This window comes from Osmerus mordax, chromosome 18 (assembly GCF_038355195.1).
Source record: "Osmerus mordax isolate fOsmMor3 chromosome 18, fOsmMor3.pri, whole genome shotgun sequence".
Lineage (NCBI taxonomy): Eukaryota > Metazoa > Chordata > Actinopteri > Osmeriformes > Osmeridae > Osmerus > Osmerus mordax.
Genome location: NC_090067.1, coordinates 8,556,781 through 8,579,103, shown reverse-complemented (window position 1 = coordinate 8,579,103; position 22,323 = coordinate 8,556,781). Strand labels below are relative to the sequence as shown.

At 48.0% G+C, this 22,323-nt stretch overlaps 1 protein-coding gene across 1 annotated transcript; it reads right to left on the bottom strand.

The window, feature by feature from the left end:
- Window positions 1-127: 127 nt before the first annotated feature.
- On the bottom strand, window positions 128-20,000 carry crybg2 (crystallin beta-gamma domain containing 2). The gene is made up of 20 exons (XM_067256137.1): window positions 19,623-20,000; window positions 14,014-16,090; window positions 9,844-9,891; window positions 8,629-8,747; window positions 6,347-6,644; window positions 6,030-6,169; window positions 5,787-5,913; window positions 5,647-5,682; window positions 5,309-5,448; window positions 4,979-5,105; window positions 4,533-4,696; window positions 3,391-3,517; window positions 3,273-3,305; window positions 2,964-3,076; window positions 2,619-2,748; window positions 2,302-2,441; window positions 2,058-2,181; window positions 1,743-1,901; window positions 1,364-1,523; window positions 128-1,225 (listed from the first exon to the last, which is right to left on the bottom strand). The coding sequence occupies exons 2-20, from the start codon at window positions 15,994-15,996 to the stop codon at window positions 1,137-1,139; spliced, it is 4,257 nt and encodes a 1,418-aa protein (XP_067112238.1). The 5' UTR covers window positions 15,997-16,090; window positions 19,623-20,000; the 3' UTR covers window positions 128-1,136.
- Window positions 20,001-22,323: the final 2,323 nt, after the last annotated feature.

Below are 22,323 nucleotides of genomic sequence, written 5' to 3'. Positions count from 1 at the left end.
TTATTATTCATTCATAAGGATCGCCATTGGCTGACGCAGTAGCAAATGCCTAAGTCTTTCTGGAGTTCAAACATTTGATAGGTTTTGTCACAATCATTATACAATTGTAGATAAATAACCCAGTTGATTTAATTCAGTATCTTTATTAGATATTTTAAAACCACTCCCTGTTATAATACATTTCACAAAATACCTCAATATCAACGCAGACGTGAGACACTGGGAGCTGTACAGAAAAGAATGTGACATGCTGTGTATTCAAAGTGTTTGTTGACCATATTATTTATGTGTGACATCTATAAAACATCACCCTTTGCATAAACATAAACACCAACTTTAACAGAATACCATCAACTGTAAGAGCACCCAAATCCCCATAGCATTACTTTACATTAGGAAAAGCTTCATTTGGTCATATTTCCCATTCATACATGATAAAGTACATTCTATAGACAGATAAGACTTTGATCATGTTTTAACTAATGAATAAAAAAACGTTTTGAACCTTATACAGTTGATTACTTCATAGATAAGGGGGTAGAGTTTCAATTAGGACATTTAAGTGGTTTGAAACTGAAGCAACCTATAAAGTGGTGAGAGCACAATGTTTTAAGTACAGCAGACCATCATAGCTACAGCACTGTAAACAGAAACCCCCCAAAGTCAAGTGTAAAAAGGTTCTTGTCTGTTCACCACAAAGTTGGGCTTGAGCCAATTTTTGCTAGATCTTTTCAAGTCTCATGCAGTCCATGCATGTAGAAATGCCCACAACATCTGACTCCATGTCGAACATGAACTTCCAACTGGTTGCATAGTGTACCCAGTACCTTCTCTGGGTTAGCAGCAGTCTGCGTTAGTGTGGGGAGTGTCTATCTGGGAGCAGAGTCTGCAGCACCCTCTACAGGCTGAATCCACATTCACAAACTCACACACAAGTTCTGAGCAGTTGAGAAAGAGTTAGGTGATCAAAAACAGTGCGGGATATTGAAGACAGGTGTGTGAGATGGTTGACTCCAAGTCAAAGGAAGATTAACTCGATAAATGGTTGAGTGACTGCTGATGTAAAGCTGAAGAAAAGTTTGCAGGTTGGTTGCCAGGGTTTGTTGCAGCCAGGTTGAGGGAAGGTTGCTGTTACGTTACAGAATCTCTAGCTCCCATTGCTGGCAGGGTCTCTCCTCACTCTCCGGCATGATCACTGCAAAGTTCCTGTCATAGGTCTTACCTCCTGGAGGCGGACAGAGAGAGCAGAGACACAGGTGATTAAGCTATTCATGTCAACATAACCCGAATCAAACGTAATAAGGAACCTGCCATTCGGTTCAGTGCTAGGTGGGTCTGCTCTGTATCTGTGATACGGCCCTACCTTTGATGTCCAGCACCATGCCAGGGAAGGTGAGGCTGACCACGGGCCCGTTCATCTGGGCGGACCAGGTCTGGACCGGCTGGCGGGTCTCTGACCACAGCACCACCTTGGCCCCCGCCTCCACGTTGCCCATCACCTGGAGACTCATGGAGGGAGCCAGCTGGGGGGAGGGGGGGGGGAGTAGTCAGACCACACAAACACAATATTGAAAGTGCTAATACTTTCCGTAATAATACGTCTGCGATTACATCCAAATATCATTCACATACTGTAGGAATTTATTCCAAAACACTGTTTGGCTTCTCAGGATTCTCCAACAAGACAGACAGTGATTCAACAGTGTGTGTGTGTGTGTGTGTGTGTGTGCGTGCATGGCTACCTTGTTCTTGATCAGTCCGTCCTGGTAGAACCAGACTTCGCTCATTCCCTCCACCGTCTCCATCACTACCACCCGCCCCGACTTCAACTCCTCTACGCCTCCTTGGATCGACAGGAAGTGACCTCGCTCTTTATTCTTGATACAGAAGAAGCGCCGCCTCTGCCAAAAAGATAAGAAACATTTCATGATGGACTACTATTCTACTTCTATTTCTCTGCATTGCCACAAGATGGTAGTCAGTAGTCAGCGTAAAATCCTGTTAGCTGTGTGTATGTCGTTATTTTTTGAGGAACAGGGCCATAGTGAACCACTGACCTGTCGCACAGGGTACATGGAGCCTATGGTGTGCAGCTGGCTGAACTTGGGCCAGTTGGGAATCTCCATGGTCTCCAGCAGGAACTGACGCCCCCTGTAGTTACTGTGCTCACACAACACCCAGCTGCATGTGTGGAGGACACATAACACGCACCAAAGCGTCAGTGGTTTGTGATAGGATGGCAAATGCAAGCAGCAAAATTACTCAGCATAATCCGATTTGGAACAGACACAAGGCACTGACCTGCCACTGTTGACCCTGACAGACAGGGTGTGGTTGTTGTAGCCTTCCTCCAGCATGTTGACCATGTCTGTGTCTATGGTGATCTCACGACCCTCTAGACACTCCAGGCCAAACAGAGAGATGGAGGGCAACGAGAACATCTGTGTGGGATGGAGGGGCAAGAGGAGGGGGGGGGGGAGGGGGGGTAGAATTCTCAGTAAGGCACAAAGTGAAACAATGGAATGTACCGGTAAGAAATTGCCAGGAAATATATTGGAGAGCTGGAAAGGCACGAAAGGGATTGAGAACAGTCCAGGAATCCCGGTGAGGGTTCTGACCTGAGGAACAGGTTTGAGGGAGCGGATCACGTAGCTGGAGGGACAGCCCATGCTGCTGAAGTTGGGGTAGTCTCCCTCTGAAAGCACGTACAGGTCCCCTTTGTAGCTCTTTGCGTCATACATAACCCAGCTGCCAACACACACACACACAGTCAAACTCACAGTCATTGTTTAGCATGGCCAAGAACAGACAAGCACTACTAAAATACCTTAACCCATTCACATAATTAAAAAATCTCTTCTTCGGAAAATATGTAGTTTTTTTTGTACCCTTTGCAATGTCTGTTTTGCCTCTAACCAACTACCCCCCCCCCCCCCCCCCCCCCTCCTCTTTGCCTTCCTCACCTTCCTCCCATGACTCTGCAGGACTTGGCCAGCAGTCTGTCAGCGAGGGTCTCCTGGGCCTGGTCATACATATGACACTCTCCCTGGAAGTCTGTCTCAGAGTAGAGGACCACCTGATGACACACACCCACACATGCATGGGACTGGTACACACGCAGATCTTTCTCTGCTGGATGTTACAGCTGGTGGTTACGTGCAATATAATAGTCACCATCAGATGGCGTTAGTATCTAACTGTTATTATTGTACTAGGTTACATGCACTGTGTGAGGCACTGCAGCTTTGAGGACAGGGATCAGGCTCTCTCACCTCATTCCTGGAACCGTGGCTTTCACCAGCAGCCTGAAGAAGACACACACACACACACTTCATGTTAGAGCCCAGACTTTTCACCTCCCTCCCTCCACCTCCTCTGGGGGCTCCTCACCAGTAGGATGGGCTGTATGGAACATATGCGGTTGTCCTGGGAACCCCAGTCGGCGCAGTTGTTATAGAAACCCTTCTCCAGGATGTACTGCTCGCCAGAGTAGTCCACATGGGAGTAGGCAACCCATCTGGAGGGAGGAGGAAAGGTAGAGAGGAGGGAGAGGAGATGTTGGAAGAGCAGGTGTTTCCATCACAAACACTCCACACTCTTTCACTAATAACCCCTGTTCACTGTTAAACATTCAGAAGCAGAGCTCTGTGGTACAACTGTAAAACCTCCACTCTGACATTCACCCCAAATCTCAGTCTCATCTGTGTGGTCTGTGTGTGGTCAGGGTGAGGTGTGTGGTCAGGTGAGGTGTGTGTGTGGTCAGGGTGAGGTGTGTGGTCAGGTGAGGTGTGTGTGTGGTCAGGGTGAGGTGTGTGGTCAGGTGAGGTGTGTGGTCAGGTGAGGTGTGTGTGTGGTCAGGGTGAGGTGTGTGGTCAGGTGAGGTGTGTGTGTGGTCAGGGTGAGGTGTGTGGTCAGGGTGAGGTGTGTGGTCAGGTGAGGTGTGTGGTCAAGTGAGGTGTGTGTGTGGTCAGGGTGAGGTGTGTGGTCAGGTGAGGTGTGTGGTCAGGTGAGGTGTGTGTGTGGTCAGGGTGAGGTGTGTGGTCAGGTGAGGTGTGTGTGTGGTCAGGGTGAGGTGTGTGGTCAGGGTGAGGTGTGTGGTCAGGTGAGGTGTGTGTGTGGTCAGGGTGAGGTGTGTGGTCAGGGTGAGGTGTGTGGTCAGGTGAGGTGTGTGTGTGGTCAGGGTGAGGTGTGTGGTCAGGGTGAGGTGTGTGGTCAGGTGAGGTGTGTGTGTGGTCAGGGTGAGGTGTGTGGTCAGGGTGAGGTGTGTGGTCAGGTGAGGTGTGTGTGTGGTCAGGGTGAGGTGTGTGGTCAGGGTGAGGTGTGTGTGTGGTCAGGGTGAGGTGTGTGTGTGGTCAGGGTGAGGTGTGTAGTCAGGGTGAGGTATGTGTGTGGTCAGGGTGAGGTGTGTAGTCAGGGTGAGGTATGTGTGTGGTCAGGGTGAGGTGTGTAGTCAGGGTGAGGTGTGTGTGTGGTCAGGGTGGGGTGTGTGGTCAGGGTGAGGTGTGTGGTCAGGGTTGGGTGTGTGGACGTACGCTCCGCTGAGGACGTTGACGGAACGCGTGGTGGGGCGGTAACCAAACAGCTCGACGTCAGGGATGGCCTCCGTCACCTCGAAGCTGTTCTCCTCCACCTGCTGCCCCTCCTCCAGCTCGCCTTCCGGCTGCTCAATCATCACCAGCATGGGTTCCGTCAGGTCCTGTAGAGGGTCAGGCATACAGAAGTCAGGGGTCACAAGGATGTTGTGTGGTGAGGTAACTGAAACAAACTGTCTGCATGTGACTAATGACTAAAACCGGGTAGTAAAATCAACAAGGGATGAAAACTGTATTCTATGTATGTGCTGGGGACCTATTCACTTTTTGACAGTTGACATGAGCAATGAAAGGATTTGAGAATGCTGTTTTCACATGACCATTGTCACTTTCAACCAGTGACAGGGGTGTTTGGTAATGGTACGGTCCATGGCGTGGTCACTCACCGCCCTCAGGACTCTGATAGAGCGTAGCTCAGCGTTGTGACCCCCCCACACCCGCCAGTCGTGATACTCCCCCTCCTCCAACAGGTACTGGTAGCCACGGAAACCCTCCTTCTCATACCCCACCCAGCTTGGAGGAGACAGAGACAGGGTGTGAGACAAAACACACACACACCAAGAGACACACAACAAGATACACACACACATGCACACATAAGCAATGTATTTTTGTATTTTATTTTATATTATAGGTAAATATATTTGATCTCTACATGGAGATCCTAATGATTCACTGCATTAAGATCTAAGTTCATCCGTGTTTTTGTTGCTCACCATCCTCCCTGTACTTTGATGGAACCAGCGCTGTACATGAAGGCAATCTGACTGCGCTCCACCCTGGTCATGAAGTCCTTCATGTTGGAATAGATGGTCCTGGTCTTGCCAGTGAAGTAGGGTTTCTCATAGATCACCAGCTAGACACAAACACAAACACACACACACACACACACAAGTTAGCACAGAAGTCCAGAGCAAACAGCAGAAGAAGATCCACTATATGTAACAAACATATTTCTATATGTCATGCTACTGTACTGTCTCTCAGTCTGAGCTCCAGTGTCAAAGTGGGAAGATGTGTGTTTGGATCAGCTGTTACTGGTGTATGTTCTCACCTTCGCCTCGTTGGGTTTCTCCACTCTCGGTTCACCCTGCAATTGGAGACAGCATGGTCAACTTCCATAACTAGCTAAAAACAATGGAATGATATTGCTACAGGTCTATGGCTCCAGAAGGAATAACAAGAGGCTCTCACTATTTTGAGGGGGTGTACTGAGCCCACGTAGGGCTGTTCCACGCCCCAGGCCGCAGGGTTGTGGAACCCCCCCACCTCCAGAACCTTGGGGATACCCTGGAAGAAGGGCTCGGCATACACTAGCCACCTGGGGAGGTGGGGGGGAGAAGAGGGAGCACACAGAATACCGTCACTATAGAACTCCTCCACCCAGAGAGCCCTTCCACTGCTAGCTAGCTACACACTGGATAACTAGAAACTCACAGTCCAGCGTTGATGATGATGGAGTTGGCCTTGATGGGGAAGCCGAAGATCCTGGCGTCTTCGGAGGTGTCCCTGAAGGTGACCTTCTTCCCCTCGGCGTTCTCCTCTGGGAACAGGCTGATCTCTGGAACACTGTAGTCCTGGGGAGGAGGGCAAGGGAGGCAAATTGATCGATACGTTAATGACTTCCACAGAGCCCCTGTAGCTGTGATGTAGATGTACTAGGATCGTCAGACACTAGAGGGTGCTATACATTGGAAAAAGGTCACATGTATGACCAGGTTTGAATGGGTGTGTATGAGCTGGACTTCTCTTACTCTGACAGCTCTGCGAATAGATCCTATGATGAACCTCCTGACAGGAATAGCCTTTTCTTCCTCTCCCTCCTGGCCCCCGTTCTCCTTCTCCCCGTCGTCCATCTCTCCGTTCTGCTGCCCCGTCTCGTTCTGCTCCCTCTGGTCGCTCTGTCCGCTCTGCTGCTTCTGCTGCTGTTGCTGCTGCTGCCCGTCCTCCATCCCCTCCTCGGGGGGGTCGAAGGGGTAGGTGATCTCGATGTCCCCCTCGTCCAGAGCTATCTTCTCCCCTTTGAAGTTGGGCTTCTCATACAGCACCCAGCTACGCAGAAAGAAAGACAGAGAGACAGAGAGAGCGAGAGACATGGAGCAAGAAGTTGAAGCTACGTATTCAAGGTGCAATCCAACGTGCTTCAGTGTTTCGTGTTGTGGCGTTTAGAAACAAATCATGAGAAGGCACCCTGAAGATGGCGTTGATGTCGGACATTTTTCCGTCTTTTCATTTGCCACATTAGATCGTAGGATATGCTAAAAGATGGTTATGTAAGTGTTCAACAAACATACACGTAATTATGCACCTCACACCCATGTTCAGAACATACACACACACACACACACACACACCTGCTATGGTACACTGAACTTCCTCCTAGCAAGCTAGAGTATGAGATGCTAATGAAAGACGGATTAATACTCGTGACAAGCTCTAGGCCTCAGGGGAGAGAGGGAGAGAGAGAGGGAGGGAGGGGAGAAAGAGACAGAGAGCGGGAGAGAAAGAGACAGAGAGAGTGAGACAGAGCGAGAATGACAGATAAATAGAGTGAGGGAGAGAGAGCGTGATAGAGTGAGAGAAAGAGACAGAGAGATGGAGGGGCATGGTGTCCACAGGGCTGGGTGAGTCAGACTAGTTCAGACGGATGAGAATTATGCGTCCAATAAAAACAATCATTTGCACCTCTGGAGACAATTCAAAGACATTACAGGCACATGGCTTTTCATGTACATATGTACAAAGACCCTCTTTGACTAGTTTATGCACTTTGATATTCAACTCATCATCACACAATAAAAAGACACCTAAAGTACTGTATTTCTTCGATTAAATGCCACCCTCAAATAAACGCCACCCTCGAATAAACGCTGCACCAATAATGAACATTGTGTAATAAACGCCGCCCTCGAATAAACGCTGCACCAATAATGAACATTGTGTAATAAACACCGCCCTCGAACGCCGCACCAAAAAAAAATCTGAAAACGTTTATTTAATTGGTTAAATTAAAACACAGTATTTTCTATACATATATAAACACGACAGTCTGATTGGCTGCGTGATTCAATTGTCACAATGCCAGCAACGAAGCATTGTAAGTGGGGTCTTTGTAAAAGCGTTGTGAATGGTTCGCACCCGACTAAACGTGCAGTTTCAATTTTACACTAGGCTTTGTGTTTGACATCCTTGACTATTCTTTGTTTGTCTATTGCCGCACTGCAGCTACAATTCACTACATCTTTGTTACTAATTAAACGCCGCCCTCGAATAAATGCCGCCCTCGAATAAACGCTGCAGTGTTTAATCAAAAAAATATGGTATTTAAAGACACTATTTGTATAGATCCAGTAATCCAGTTTGGTTCTAGTATGAAAACAGACCACACAACAAAGCATGTACCGTGTTTTTCGTAATACCCATCCTGGAGTAGTTTCAGGTGTGTGTGTGTGTGCATGTGCGTGCAAACAGGTGTGTATGTGAGACAAAGACAGCGAGAAAGTGGGTGCGTGTGCTTCAAATTCAAGTTTCATGACGTAAGTATATTAACATACACCTCCTCAAAAGTGCAGACAAAGTTAGACTTAAAGAATAGAGAGATATTCTGTGCAGTATGTTCATGCAGCTTAATTCAACTTGTTTTCATACACTTGTAGTTTGCACCCGGACCATGGCGTCTAGTCTTAGAGGTCATCTCACAGGTTCAGGTGTTTAATTACAACCAAAGCACACTAAACGTTTACGTGACCTGTGCCAGACCTACGGAACACCCAATTGATCTTTTGTTATGCCAAATATTTGACAGTTTGCGTGTGGTTGACTGAATGTTCCCAGCTGCAGGCAACATGTGAGCATGTGAGTGTGTGAGCGTGTGAGCGTGTGAGCGTGTGAGCGTGTGCATGGTGTGCATGGTGTGCATGTTGTTCGCAAGCATCAGAAGCGTGCTGAGTGTTTGCAGCGTGTCGCTCGCGCAAGTGAAATCATTCTTGTGTGCATGCTTGTGTGCGCGTGTGTGCGTGTGCACGTCACAACCTACCCTCCTCTGACCACCCTGATGGAGATGGTCTCCTGTAGCTGCCAGGGCGTGGCGTCGATGACATCACCGCGCACCTCGATTCTCTGGCCGCACATGCCAGCCTCGTCGAAGATGAACATCTGAACACACACACACATACATACACATGTCACGTCAGTACTCAACCTCCACTCCCCTCACTGGAAGCTGAACACCACAGTACAGACTGTATCCCAGACTCAGTCCTTAGAATGCCTCGAGTTTGTGTGTTAACTGTGTCAAGTGTCAAAATGGGTATGTGACTTTATCCATATAGCAATAGAACCCAGTATGCATTGTTCCTGTGTAGGCCTGAAGGCTGGAAAAGAACTTTGGAGGAAGCATTGACAGTTAAAGGTCAGTGTAGCCTTCAGGTGTACTCCTACAGTATGGGAACTCACTTACTGAAACCAGGCTTTCAATGGCAAGCAGGAACAGGCTTGACATTTAATTAAACCCCCTTATACAGACACACAGGCACTTACACCAACACACACACACGTAAGCACCACCCACACAATCTGCTATATGCAAATATGTGTAGGAAATGTGACAAGTGACAAGCAATAGCAGGGTAATTGCTTATATTTATCAGAAGTACATGACTGAAGCTCAAACAAAAGGCCTGGCAAGTGATACTGCAGTCACTGCCAAAGAAAGTTTGAGATTCAGAATGAAAATACATAAAACATAATTATCCTCATGTCAAAGTTGAGCACAGGTTACTTGCATAATCTGATTTGAATGAGTGACTAGAAATGTTGTCAGGTTCACCCAATGGGAAATGGGACGTTGGTTTCCACGTATTTAACACAGTAAAAAGTAGACTAGGTATGGCTACGTACAAGTTAAGTGTACGTCTGGTTTTAACATTGATGGAGACAAACATTTTTATTAGCTTATATGCCAACACTACCATTGAATTATTGGTGGGGATGTTTAAATGGTCGGGGGGGTCGAGGAAGTTCTAGAACTCTTTACCTTTAAGTTGTCTGCAACAAAGGTTAATCAGTTGCCTATGGCAACTGTCACTATCGGTTACTGGGAAAGCTACAGTAAGGGAATGTCTTTTAGCTGGCGTCATGTGTTCCTCAGTGTGTTATGTGTGTTAAATGGGGGTGACATGAATACCTGAACGGAAAGGTGTGATTTTCTCAAGCAAGGGATAGAGTTGGTTGTTTTGCATTGTAGACTTACCTTTCCTGGGCGGGGGTTAAGCTTGCCATGCTCCTTCTCCTTGGTGAGCTGCAAACAGAAAGAAAACAGGTTGTTTTTTCAAGTTATCTCATTCAAATACATTCAGTCAGACATGCTATGTGCTATACCACATAACATGGCATGCTGCACTACTGCCTGTCATCTCATAGCGTCTACTGAATGAGATTAGGAAGCTTGATGTGTCTCAATCCGACACAATCCCAACATGTTCTCTAAATACCAAGTTGTTACTGATTAACACACCATGCCTCTTCAGTCCTCCAACACAGAAGCAATACACAATGAAACTCACCACAGCTACAATACATTCCCTTTACACCATTCCAGCTGTTAGAATTGATACAACAATGCACACACACACAAACCGACATACCTAACACCTAACACACCGTGCATGACTTCTAATGAACCAAACCTGTATAGCAGGATGTTTGGAATACAAGGGGGGGCTTGGGGAGCTGACGAGCACATTTTTGACAACTAAACAACCACTTTGAGAAGTGTTGATAAACTACAAGCCTCCTCAGCGTCTTGTTCTTAGACACCTGTTTGTGAGGTAAGTCCATGTCTGGTATGCTGGAATGTGTACAAACAGAGGGGGGTGGAGGGCGGTCCATTTACAAATGAGACCACAGAACGTTTGTGTGTGTGAATGCGGGGGTCACTGGCGTTCTGGTGGCTGCTATGCCCTCTCTCTGGCGCTTTAATCCGGATCACATGACACAGCTTTTCCTAACACAAAGGAGCGGACATGGAAACCGCAGCTCAAGAAAGCACAGGGCTCTCGATTCAAATGGGTCAGCGGCTCCCTCCGTGACCTGTTCGCTACGGTGACATGTCCTCAACGTCATCCGTCCTGTCCTGACTGCACACACAGAAACACATGGATCCTGTTCTCAGTGAGAATGAGCTGAAGAGATGGAGAGGAGACTGAAATATCTCTGACACAATATAATGAGTAGCGCGAGATAGTATTACAATGCGGAAATGCCTCTATGAGAGAAAGGCAAGTACTGAGCCAAATATCTTAGGGTTAGGCCCACCTGATACCATGCAGAAAACCTGGGTCTCCAATGCCAGTGGCAAATGTCAAAGCAGAGACTCAACTTGTTACAGATCGCAAGGAGGCATCATTGAATAGTGTCAAAAGACTTGAGTTTGTCCAAGGTGTGCTGGGTTTGAAGGCTTTATAAGATGTTGTTTTAAGGGTTCTTGGAGATGTTCCAAGTGTTTTGTGTTACGTGCTTCTTCTGTTGAGACTGAGAGACTGCTAGGTCTCACCTGGCCGTGACCAACCACAACATTGGCGTATGTCACTCAAGTGGAAGCCCTGGAACCCTCCTCCGCTGCTGTCATAACCGACGAGCCCAACACCACACAAGCGTGTTAGCGGAGATCAGCTACAACAACACAATCAGAGCAGTGAGCCCAGTGAGGCAGTCAAACCAGAAGAAAGAGTGATGACAGATGCTGTGGTCTCCGCTCCACTGGGATTGGGCCCACCAACGGTGAGATTCCCTGTCAGGTGTAGTTTTAGTGGGGTGATTACTGTACGTGTGTATGAAAGAGTGGAAGCCACAGGGATTTGACTCTAAATGCCACTGTAGGCGATGTTGAAGGTCAAGGTAACTGATTCATAGGTCGTCTGGCAGATCAGTTCACCTCTCCGTTTGACTCACAGGAGGTTCAGAGCTGACTAACTAAGAAGGGATGTGAACCTGGGGAGAAGATTGGCCTTCAGCCAGGCATGCAGCTCAACAGGCTGGAAGAGATACCCGGTACAGATAGGCAGGGAGACAGCTAGACAGGTACACAGACAGGCCAGGCGGACAGAAAGGTGGGCAGACAGGTAGATAGAGAGACAGGTAGACAGGCAGACAGACAGACAGACAGCGAGTCTCCCTGAGGCTGGGAACATGCTGTCTCGGCAGCAGGCCCCGGTGCCTTCCACACCGTGCACAGACATGAACAGGAAGACAAAAGGAGAGAGAGAGAAGAGGAGAACACCTAATTGTTTTCATCCCTCCTCCTCCTCCTCCTCCTCCTCCTGCACCGGCAGGCCAATTCATCAACTCAGTTTAGAGTACAGAGGCAGGTTTGTAGAGAAGGTAAACAGCAGAGACATAGGGTGGAGGTGTGGCAGTATGTGTGCGTGTATCTGCAGGACTGGATAGTTATAGCAAAATGCAAGGTGGGGTGCCCAGCCAAGGCGTCAGTGCCACGCCAACATTAATGATGCTGCAGTGTGCAGACAGGCTGGCAAAGGAGGCCTGGGAGACTAATTAATCATCAACCAGTCAGGTGGAATCCCAAGAGGTTCCATAATGTAGTTAGACCCTCCACTCTCCCCATTTAATATTAATATTTATGAATTTCCAGCAGAGAAAATATACATGTATTTGAAAATAAATGCTACAATATATTTTTTGATGCAGGGGTTTTGTTTGGTCAGAGGTAGGGGACTCCTGGCTGCCCTCTTTCTATGCCGGGTGGAGCACAGGTTAAGGTCCACTGGGTGTGAGAAAGTCCTGGAAACCACAGACACTCCAACACTGTGAGTACGTGTCAGAATGACTTCATTATATCGTCCCCTATCTTCTCTTGCTCCTGGGTGTCATACTCTCTCTCTCTCTCTCTCTCTCTCTCTCTCAGTTGACATAGGGAAACCAGGATGAGGCTGTAAACGGTCAAACAAAACTCTCCCTTTGTAACCGGCCAACACCCACATGATAAGAGGCCAGCTCGGAATGACATGTCCTCCCTGGCATGGTCTGATCGGGCCTAGACTGTCCTGACTGTTCCTAGCCTGGGTTAGTCTATTCCGGCCTGAAAGCTGGAGTACCAGGATACTACTGGCTGCTGATGCTATAGAGCAGGCACAGCATGGCTGGCACAACAGCAGCAGTCTCAATGTCTCAGTGACACTCAGAAACCTGAGACCTGCTCTGACAGTGAACAGTGGCCTGGGGGGGTGGCTACTGGATATCTGGAACACTTACACACACACACACACACACACACACAAACACACACACAGCGAGACAAATACACACAACAAGCATGGAATGGGAGAGGATCGTTCTGTAGTCACGTGCTCATACACTCAAACACATGAGAGTACGTTTCCAGGAGATCAACTCTGCAGCTGAACACAAGAAACTGCTTCCTGGTGCAATAAAACACAGATGATATTATAAATAGGAGTCAACGTGCACTTGAATGAGTGGCCTCAGTGTTAAAAAGATAAATACGTTGACAGTATCTGCATGTTGCTCGGCATTCAACGTGACCTGCTGTCTGTATCAATGCATGAGATTGTTTAAATTGATATAGATTGATAAAGAAGGCCTGTTGCTTGTCATAACCCTCAGGGCATCACAGGTCAGGTGGTTTTAATACGGTGGAGATAGTGCTGGTAAACTGGGCGTCAGCATTGGTACTCCATAACGGCAGTGCAGTGCTGCAGACGGCTTTTCTCGTTGAGAAAGTACAACTTAATCTACGACATGGAATGTCTGTGTACTGTACACCGGAGCATGAGTGTGTATAGCTATGAAAAAGCTGTCTTTTGAACTTTTTGTATGCAGTTATAGAGAGCGATAGAGCAGGCATCAAGCACCTAAAACACCTCATTAGAAGAGACAAAAACTTTGACTTCATCTTTTTAAATAGTATGAAGCTAAACGCCTCTGCACTCCTCTTGTGAGATGATCTGAAGCCAGAGACTGTACACTAGAGTACATTAAACAGAGCCAGGGAGAGCAGGTATTGTGAACCGACTGAGGTAATGTAGAAGGGTCGGATCTATTGTATCACATCACCTCAGAGCCAGCTACCATTACAGCACTCTCACACCTGCCTCTGTGCCCAAGATAGGAGGGTGACATTCCCATCCAACCAGAACAGGAAAATCCAGACCCTTCACTATTAGATGTCTCTTATTCGAACATGAACAAATCTCATCTGAATGAACCCCTGTCCCGGGTCTCAACATTTAACGGCCCTGTTTAGATGGTCGTGCTCTTGCACTTAATTATCAATGCTAAACATTTGTAATGAAATGTTAAGTGCTAAACAACACCATACCGTTTTCCCTAGGTTTTTCAAAACACTGCCGTCATCACTGATGATGTGTGAGACAGTACTTACATAGGCATCAGGGAAGGCTCTGTACTTGGGCACCATCTGGATCTTCTCTGGTTCTGGCTCAGGGTTAAAGTGGGAGCCCCCATGGACACTGTTGAAGAGGGGTGTCCCTCCTCCCCCTGAGGTACCCTCGTTGTTGAAGCTCCTCTGGAACCCCATGGAGCCAATGGAGCCCATACTACCACCCATGCCATTCATGGCACCCATGCTCTGGATCTGAGCCTGGTTCTGGGCTTGGTTGTGGTTGAACCTGGCTGTGAGGGCCTCCATGGAGAAGGAGCGCTGCAGGTCGCTGGAGGCTGTGGGGCTGAGCAGGTGTGAGGGGGAAGAGAAGGTTCGCTCTTCGGTTGAGGTGGGGGAGGAGAGGAGCTGGAGCGGTGGAGGTCTGCTGATGCGCGAGTTGCTGTCCGGAGCCCCTGTGAGGGACGAGGAGGACACGAGGAAGGACAAGCGCTCGTAACGGGAGGGGACGGTATTGTCTGTTCCAGTGCCAGTAACAGTGCCTGTGCCAGTGTTGGGGATACCGTTGAAGGAGAAGCTCAAGCGGTCATTCGAAGTTCCGATGTCCGGAAGCGAGGTCGCTCTGGAGAGATAGGCCTTGGCCTTTACCCTGTCGTTCTCCACGGATGGCTGTTCCATGGAGCCCTGGCGATAGCCGGAGAACAGGAAGCTGTTGTCCAGACGAGAGGTGGATCCAGGGGTCAGGGGATTACCCCCGCCACCTCCCCCATTCAGATAAGAGGGGGAGCTGTCATGGGAGGAATCCGAGCCCAGTGAGGTCCTCCTTGTGGGGATGAAACCTTGGTTTTTGTCCCCAACCGGCTCCTGCTTCTGTTGGAGCTTCATCATTTCCAGGGGGGAGAGCTTGTCCTTGGGTGAGCTCCACTTGAATCCCAGGTCAACAGGTATGCTGCTGGGGGGGCCCCCATTATGGGCCTTGTCTGGGGCTCCAGGGGCAGGCGGAGAGTGGAACAGGCTGGTGGCAGGTCCAGGGGTTGAGTTGGTGCTGGAGGCATCCTCCACAATGGGGGGCAAGGAAGAGAAGAGTGAGGGGGGCAGTCCACGCAGGCTACGTGGTCTCTTGGGGCGGTCCATGCTCTTCAGGGTGTCCATCATGTTCTCCATATCTTGCTGGTAGGGGGAACCGAGGTCGGGGGTCACAGGGGTCAAAGGGGAAGACGGAGAAAGGTCAGGGGTGAGCTCCACGCGTGTGGCCGTGTACACTCCAGAGAAAGCAAAGTCGTTGTGGTAGATATCTTGGCTGTGATGGGCTGCAGCAGGCGCGACGCCTGACACTGGGAGTCGTTGCGAGTCCCAGCCTGACTTGTTCCACTGCGTCCCTCTCTCAACTACCTCTCTCTCTCCCTCACCGGTCTCCTCTCCTGCAGGTGCTTCTGGCTCCGCCCAGCCCCTCCGAATTCTCCACCCCCCTTCTCCCCCGGCCCCTCCCCTTGCCTCGTTCACACTACTCAGCTGAACTTTGCTACTGGCGCTCGGCCAGGCCACGTTGCCGTGGAAACCGGGCGTCTCCGGGGAAAGGGGGGAGGGGCGGGTCAGGTGTCGTGTGTAGAGGCCAGTCTGGGACAGGGTAAGGGAGGAGAAGGTGCTGGACGGGAAATCAGATTCCTCTCCTGTGGGCTCAGGTGTGGATCGGATCTCCGCATCAAACTGCTTCAACTTGTACCCTGCAGCTGGAGGTCCCACCTCCGGCCCACCTGGCGGAGAGTGGGCCAGGCTGGTGGCAGGTCCAGGGGTTGAGTTGCTGGAGGCATCCTCCACATTGGGGGGCAAGGAAGAGAAGAGGGAGTCTGTCCCACTGAGGTCCACCGGCTCTGGAGCAGCCCTCGCTGAGGCATCCTCCGACACCAGGGAAACTTTATGGATACGGTGTTTGAAATCGTTTGGGGGTGAGCCCTCGCTGGTGTGGGATGGCCTTAATGTGAACATGGTGCTTGAGGTGCTCTGGATGTCATAGCTGGAATTCATCTCTGCGTCTGGATCCGAATCAGCTCTTATGAGTTGAGTCTGTAAACCAGGCTGTTCCTCAGCTGGACTGGGGTCAGCTGACACATTCACAGACCTGGGGGACAGAGGATGACACCCACTAGTTAATTATTGTTGCTGGTTGAATATTTGTCATTGTGGTGTGTTCATTATCTAGGCCGTCTATGTCAATTGAAGAAGGACAAAAAAAAACAGTAGAAACTAAACAGAAATTATGAAAAACTATCTTCAAAGCCTACACATTGCTGCATCAATGAACACAATGCTAGTAGTGCAGCCTGGGAACATTACACTGGTCCACTGAGTGCAAAGGAACAGCACGAGGACATAGACTAACAGAGACTGTGTACACAGCTACACTAGCTAGCAGCTGACAGTCGAAGGTCACAGTGAGTCAACTGCCACCCTGCCGTCTGTGCCTGCGTTTGGGTCCGCTCATTCGATCACAACAAAGCCCTTCTGACACCAAAGCACTTTTCAGCAGTGAAGACTTTCCATCAGGTGGAAGCAAATAGGCAACGGGCTTAACTTTTTTTTTCTTCTTTCCTTGAACCATGCTGTCAGAGCAAGTAGAGGTTCTGGGGTTAGAGGATGGGGGCGGGGGGTGGGGGGAAGGGGGCGGGGGGCAGGGGGCAGGGGGGCGGGCTTCAGTTGTTTGGGCACAAGTTCAAAAGCGGGAACATGTCACGAGATCAAATGATTAAACACGAATGTGATTCACTGCTGACATTAAAAGCGTAGGTGGAAACCTGTTGGGTGAAGAGCCACACTGTTTCGTTGCTCATAGGTCACATTAGTGCTGTAATTACTATGTAAAGAGCCTTGTCTCTCGGGGTGTGGAACATATTTGACATAATGATGGTTCAAACTCACTTGAGGAGTCAAGTCATCAGGGAGAAGATCCCATCGAACAAGTTTGGTCCCCATTGTGAAATTTCTTGTCAGATTATATTTGAGAAGTAATGATGTGTCTCATTGGGATCTACAAGTTCATTTGCAGTCTTCATATCTCTTGATTTCTTCTTCATACACCATTAGAGCAGTGCTAGGATTCAAAGAGGCCAGTGACCAACAATAAACTGTCAGTTTGTGGTGAAATGTCACTTCAGAAATTCTTCACTTGCAAAAAGCTAAAACAATAGCGTTTGTCCTTAAACCTTAACTGAATCTGACTATCTTCACATCTCTCAACGCTCCATCCTCTGACATGGCACTCCCACCTTCATATTACATAATCGCTAGAGACCGATCACTGACAGTTAAAGCTTGCTCGATTTGAATCTTTAAACCATGTTTTCTTTCATCTTTTTTCTCTCCATCCCTCCATCCTGGTGGGTACATAGCTGGCCTAATTTCTGCTACCACACCTCCACTGCAGGGCGTCCACACATAGCTCTCACCCGTTTCAACATGTACGTCTTACATTTACATTTTGTCAGTAATCTTAATGTCAAACCATCCCACTCTACACTCACCTTTGCATGTTCACCCACCAAATGCAGGCGCGCACACATGTAACAGCCAATATAAACATTCAGAACCTGATGCTACAGGTAAAAGTCACATTCCAAGATCCTCATTAACTGTTGAGTTTGATCAAATGCTTTGTTTTGTCTTGATAACAGATATGACCGTGTAGCCCCCTGGTGGTAGTTTGGCAGTAGTGCACTAACCTGGTCAACTTGAACTAACCTAACCTGACACAGAGCAGGGATGCTCTGCTGTACTAACACATCCCTGAGCTACCTGTTGTCCTTACGGGAACTGTCTGCTGATGCTTGGGTGACGGCATTGACAATCAACCATAAATACTGACAACTTGTATAGGAGTAGTAAGCAGCGGAAAACATAGCAATGGCTTTAACTGAATGGTAAGATAGTGGTGTAAACTGGCTTGAGGAGAAAAAGCTAATGCTTCTAACAACTAAAGAGGAGCTGTTGGCAGGTATATATGTGGCTTTGCTGGTTTCTTCCTGTGTGTTATTGTAAGTGCAACTCCAGCCACCCCCACCTGTTAAGAGAGTGAGTGTGTGTGTGTGTGTGTGTGTGTGTGTGTGTGTGTGTGTGTGTGTGTGTGTGTGTGTGTGTGTGTGTGTGTGTGTGTGTGTGTGTCAATAAGCATCAGTGATGATGTTTCTGAAGGTTTGTACTACACAGGAGAGACAGAGAGGACTTGACAGTAAGGCAGGTTTTAACAACTGCTCCACAAAAAAGGCTGACGTACGCTCACCTTTTGTTGACTGGTGAGGAATTCATACAAGATTTACATTGTGATAAGTTCTTTCCAAAATGGTATTGACTGCGAAGATGTCCAAATTCTCAGCAAATTCAACAAATGTAATAGTATTAATCTTTTGAAGGACATTTCATGACAGAAGATGAATTACTTTAATGCACTGTCAGGCAGGAACTTTAGATGTCTGTCGCCACCTAGTGGGCTAGTAGGCTAACAACTTTGTCTTAAAAACCTTTATAGTGAATTTACTTTTACATTTAGTCATTTAGCAGACGCTCTTATCCAGTTAATGTAGCATGTAGTGCCTCATATCACAAAAATGATATCCTACTGTTCTAAAAAGACAGGTCTGAGTAAATACTGATTGGATAAGGCATAGTTTGTTGATCAAGTGGACAATGTCCGAGTCATCCTGTATCTTCAAATCACTCTTCAGTCACGTTTCGTCTTGTTTTCTATTCTAATATGCATCAATTTTTATTTTATAGAACAAATATTAAACATAACAGCAGCATCCAAAAGTCTGAGACCACTAGTCAATGTACTTCTTTTGTGCATGTGCTTCCAAAAACAAAACACCCACCTGTCTATACTATCTTTGTTATCACCATTCTGACACTACACTTGACCACACTTCAAGTTCTTCAGCTATGACTCCTCATTCTGTCAGCAGCCCAACCGGCTGCAGCAAGCAGACGCCAGACGAGGTAATTATGGTATTTGATTCAAACTCAAATACCATAATTCTTTACGAATACCAGAGTTTTGCTGCAGGTATTTATATAACATGATTGATATATATATTATATCATATTATATAGAGAGTATGTGTATATATCAAGTATTTAAGTGAGTCACTAATTCCAATTCAATACATTAACTGGGAAGATATGCAATGAACAAAAACTTGTAAACACACACCCACACAGCCACAGTGCTGTTGCCATGGTGCCTGGAATACGTAGCAGGTAAAAATTTGAGTTTACAAGTAGTAAAGCGCTGAGATAACACAACCTGACCTATGACCTGTTCAACTAGTGATTAACTACCCTAACCACACTGTCATGATGTCAAATCGCACTGCATTACAAATACCAAGTTTAAATTACAATAGGAATTTATATTCTCTCTGAAATGAATTACAAACACCAACACTTAGTTTCTCCTCTTTCCTCCAACTGGGCACCAACTGAACAATTTGATCCAGGAGTATTCTATAAACAGTGAAACCTAACCATGATCAAGGTCCTATTGAGCAATATATTGCAGATAGAAGGATTACACCAAACTATGCAATGCCATCTCTCTCTCTTTCAAAAAACACATACAGTACAATAAAACAGACAAATTGAATGAAATGATATCCCCTTACCTGGCAGGCTGGCTGAGGTGTGTTTCTGGAAGACGGTCCTCTCTCTCCACAAGTGTGTCAGGGAAGGTGTGTGTGTGTGTTTCTGTGACAGACAGCTTAGATGCTACCTGATCTGTCACTCCAGTGTCCGGACTGGCTCTCCCAGAACGCCCAGGGAAAGTGCCTTCCCCCTCACTACTCACTCCACTAATCACTTCTCTCTCCACAGAGTGGGTGTCTGACTCAAGCACAATGTGTTCAACGTGTGTGATAGTTTCGGATACCGCCTCTGAGTTGTGTGTGAGTGCGTGTGAGAGAGCAGCCTCTCTGACGGCGTGGAGTGTGTGTGTGTTCTCACTATCTGGGTCTGGGACAGAAAAGTCGACTTTATCTGTGACGTAGTGTGTAGTGTGTGGGTCACTCTCTGTGATCTTTGCACTTGTCACCGCTCCCTCAGCGATGTGGGCGTCCAAATCCTCTCTCTCTGGGTTTATGGTGTCTAAGATCTTGTTATCTGTGGTGAGTGTGTGGGAGGGCAGGGGATGGTCTTCTCTCTGTGTGTTACCAGAGATTATCTGTTGTACATTCTCAGCGCCCACTGACTTTAGCTCCTCCTCCTCTAGCGGTGACAGGCCAGGAGGATGCGTATATGTGCTAGCGCAGGGTTCCGCACTCGGTAAAGTGTGTGTGAGGGTGTGTGTGAGCATGTTCAGGTTTCCCTTTCGTCCTTCGTCCTTCTCAAGAAAGGGTGGGGCCCACTCACATTCCTTAAGACCAAGCACATGCTGAACCAGTGGAACCAGTAGTACTTCTTCCTCCCCCTTCTGTTCCGCCTCTTCAATTTGGGACCATTCTTCTGTCGTTCCTCTCTCCCCTGTCCCCATCAGCCTCTCTGTATCACTGTCCTCAGGGAAGACACTCCTCCTCACCCTTTTGGTATCTTCTACATCCAGGGTTAGATACTCCTGCATCTGTCTGGCACTACTCTGCCCCTCCGTCCTCCCCTCCTCTCTCTCCTCACAGGTCTTGGACTCGGCCACTCCGAGACCACTTTCTGTTGTCACCATTGCCTCTTGTCTATGAGTAGGTGATGTCTCAAACACATCTTCACCATTCTCGGTTGTCGTCATTTGAACTTCGTTTGGATCACTCCCTGCAACCACAATCTCAAACACAGCTTCACCACTCCCAGTAGCCATTATATCAACCACATCCTGAGCACTCCTAGAAACTGTAATCTCAACAACATCTTCACCACTCCTAACAGCCATAGTCTCAACCGTATCCGGACCACTGCTAGCAGCCATTGTCTCAGCCTCTGTGCAGGGAACGTCCAGATTCATAAAGGTGCCAGGACGGTCGTCCGTGTTGGAGACCGTGGACCGTTCCTGGGGGGGACTACTGACCCCTTCCTCTGCCTTGGGAATGGAAGAGTGGTCCTTACTGACTGCACCTGGAGAAGTGAGGGGGAAAGCCTCTGGAAGAACCTGAGGTACAGCCAGCTCTGATGGAACACCAGACTCTGGGAGAACAGGAGGAACAGAACCCGTCGTGGAGGTCATGTCTGGCTGAGGTCCAGCTGGGTTATTATTCTCATGAGGAACGTTCTCAGAGGAAACCGTGGTGGGGGAGAGGGGGGTTAGAACATCTTCTCTGAGAACGGTTGGGGCCAGGTTGCTCAGCTGGGCTGGTTGGTCGAGTCCAGAGATAGCTGTATGGAGTCGTTCATCCAAGTCTGGGTTGGATGTGTTGGGATCAGGTCTTGAAATAGGGATCTCGCTGTGAGTATGAGGGGTGTCTGTTTCATGAACAGGAACTCCTGTCTCTGTGTGACAGACGGCCATCTTGGAAGGTGAAGCGTTTATAGGGAAGTTTGATGGGTCAAACGTCTGAGTAGAGTTGACAGATGAGCTGTGGTCAGACGTGGAGGAGAAGCCTTCAGGGAACAGTGAGACGTAGAGTGAACCATAGATGCTACAAGGGCCGCTATCTGAAACAGTGATCTCTGTATTAGTGCCGGTAGGTTCATTAACAGTGAAGCTGCCTTCGATATTTGAAGCAGCACAGTCAGGCACCTCTATGTTATGGACAGAGGATGTGGTAATAGATGGAAGTATAGTAGAATGTGTTATGTCACCGACCTCGGCGTCAACGTGTTGGCACATTGTGACAGTGTGAGGCTCAGTTTCAGTTACAGCCAACTGGATTGGTTCACCTGTTTTGGTTACAAACGAGTTGACTGGTTTGTCTGTTTCAGTTCTAAAACAGTTGATTGGTGTGTCTGATTCGGTTATGATGGAGCTTATTAATCTGTCTGGTTCTGGTAAAACAGAGGCACAAGGTGGATCGGTGTTGACGGCAGGGACAAAGCTCGTTTCAGAGATGTCCTTTGCAGGATAGGGGTCTGAGACAGCAAAGGCAAAGCTTCCTGGAAACAGGGAGTCATACAGAAAAGAGCTGTCATTTGTGGATGTGGAGGTGAGAGTTTCATGAACAGAGATGTCATTGGTGGAGATGGAAGAGAGAGTTTCAGGGACAGAGCTATCATTTGTGGATGTGGAAGTGAGAGTTTCAAGAATAGAGCTTTGATTGGTGGAGATGGAAGGGAGAGTTTCAGGAACAGAGCTTTGATTGGTGGAGATAGAAGGGAGAGTTTCAGGGACAGAGCTATCATTTGTGGATGTGGAGGTGAGAGTTTCAGGAACAGAGATTTGATTGGTGA

Bases quoted from the DNA above. Each gene is read 5' to 3' on its own strand.
- crybg2 (XM_067256137.1), bottom strand. From the start codon at position 15,996: ATGAATTCCAGCTATGACATCCAGAGCACCTCAAGCACCATGTTCACA. The intron at 5,683-5,786 runs GTGAGAGCCTCT...CTCCAATTGCAG, and splicing joins CAGTACACCCCCTCAAAATA to GGTGAACCGAGAGTGGAGAA. The intron at 1,524-1,742 runs GTAGCCATGCAC...CCCTCCCCCCAG, and splicing joins ACGGACTGATCAAGAACAAG to CTGGCTCCCTCCATGAGTCT.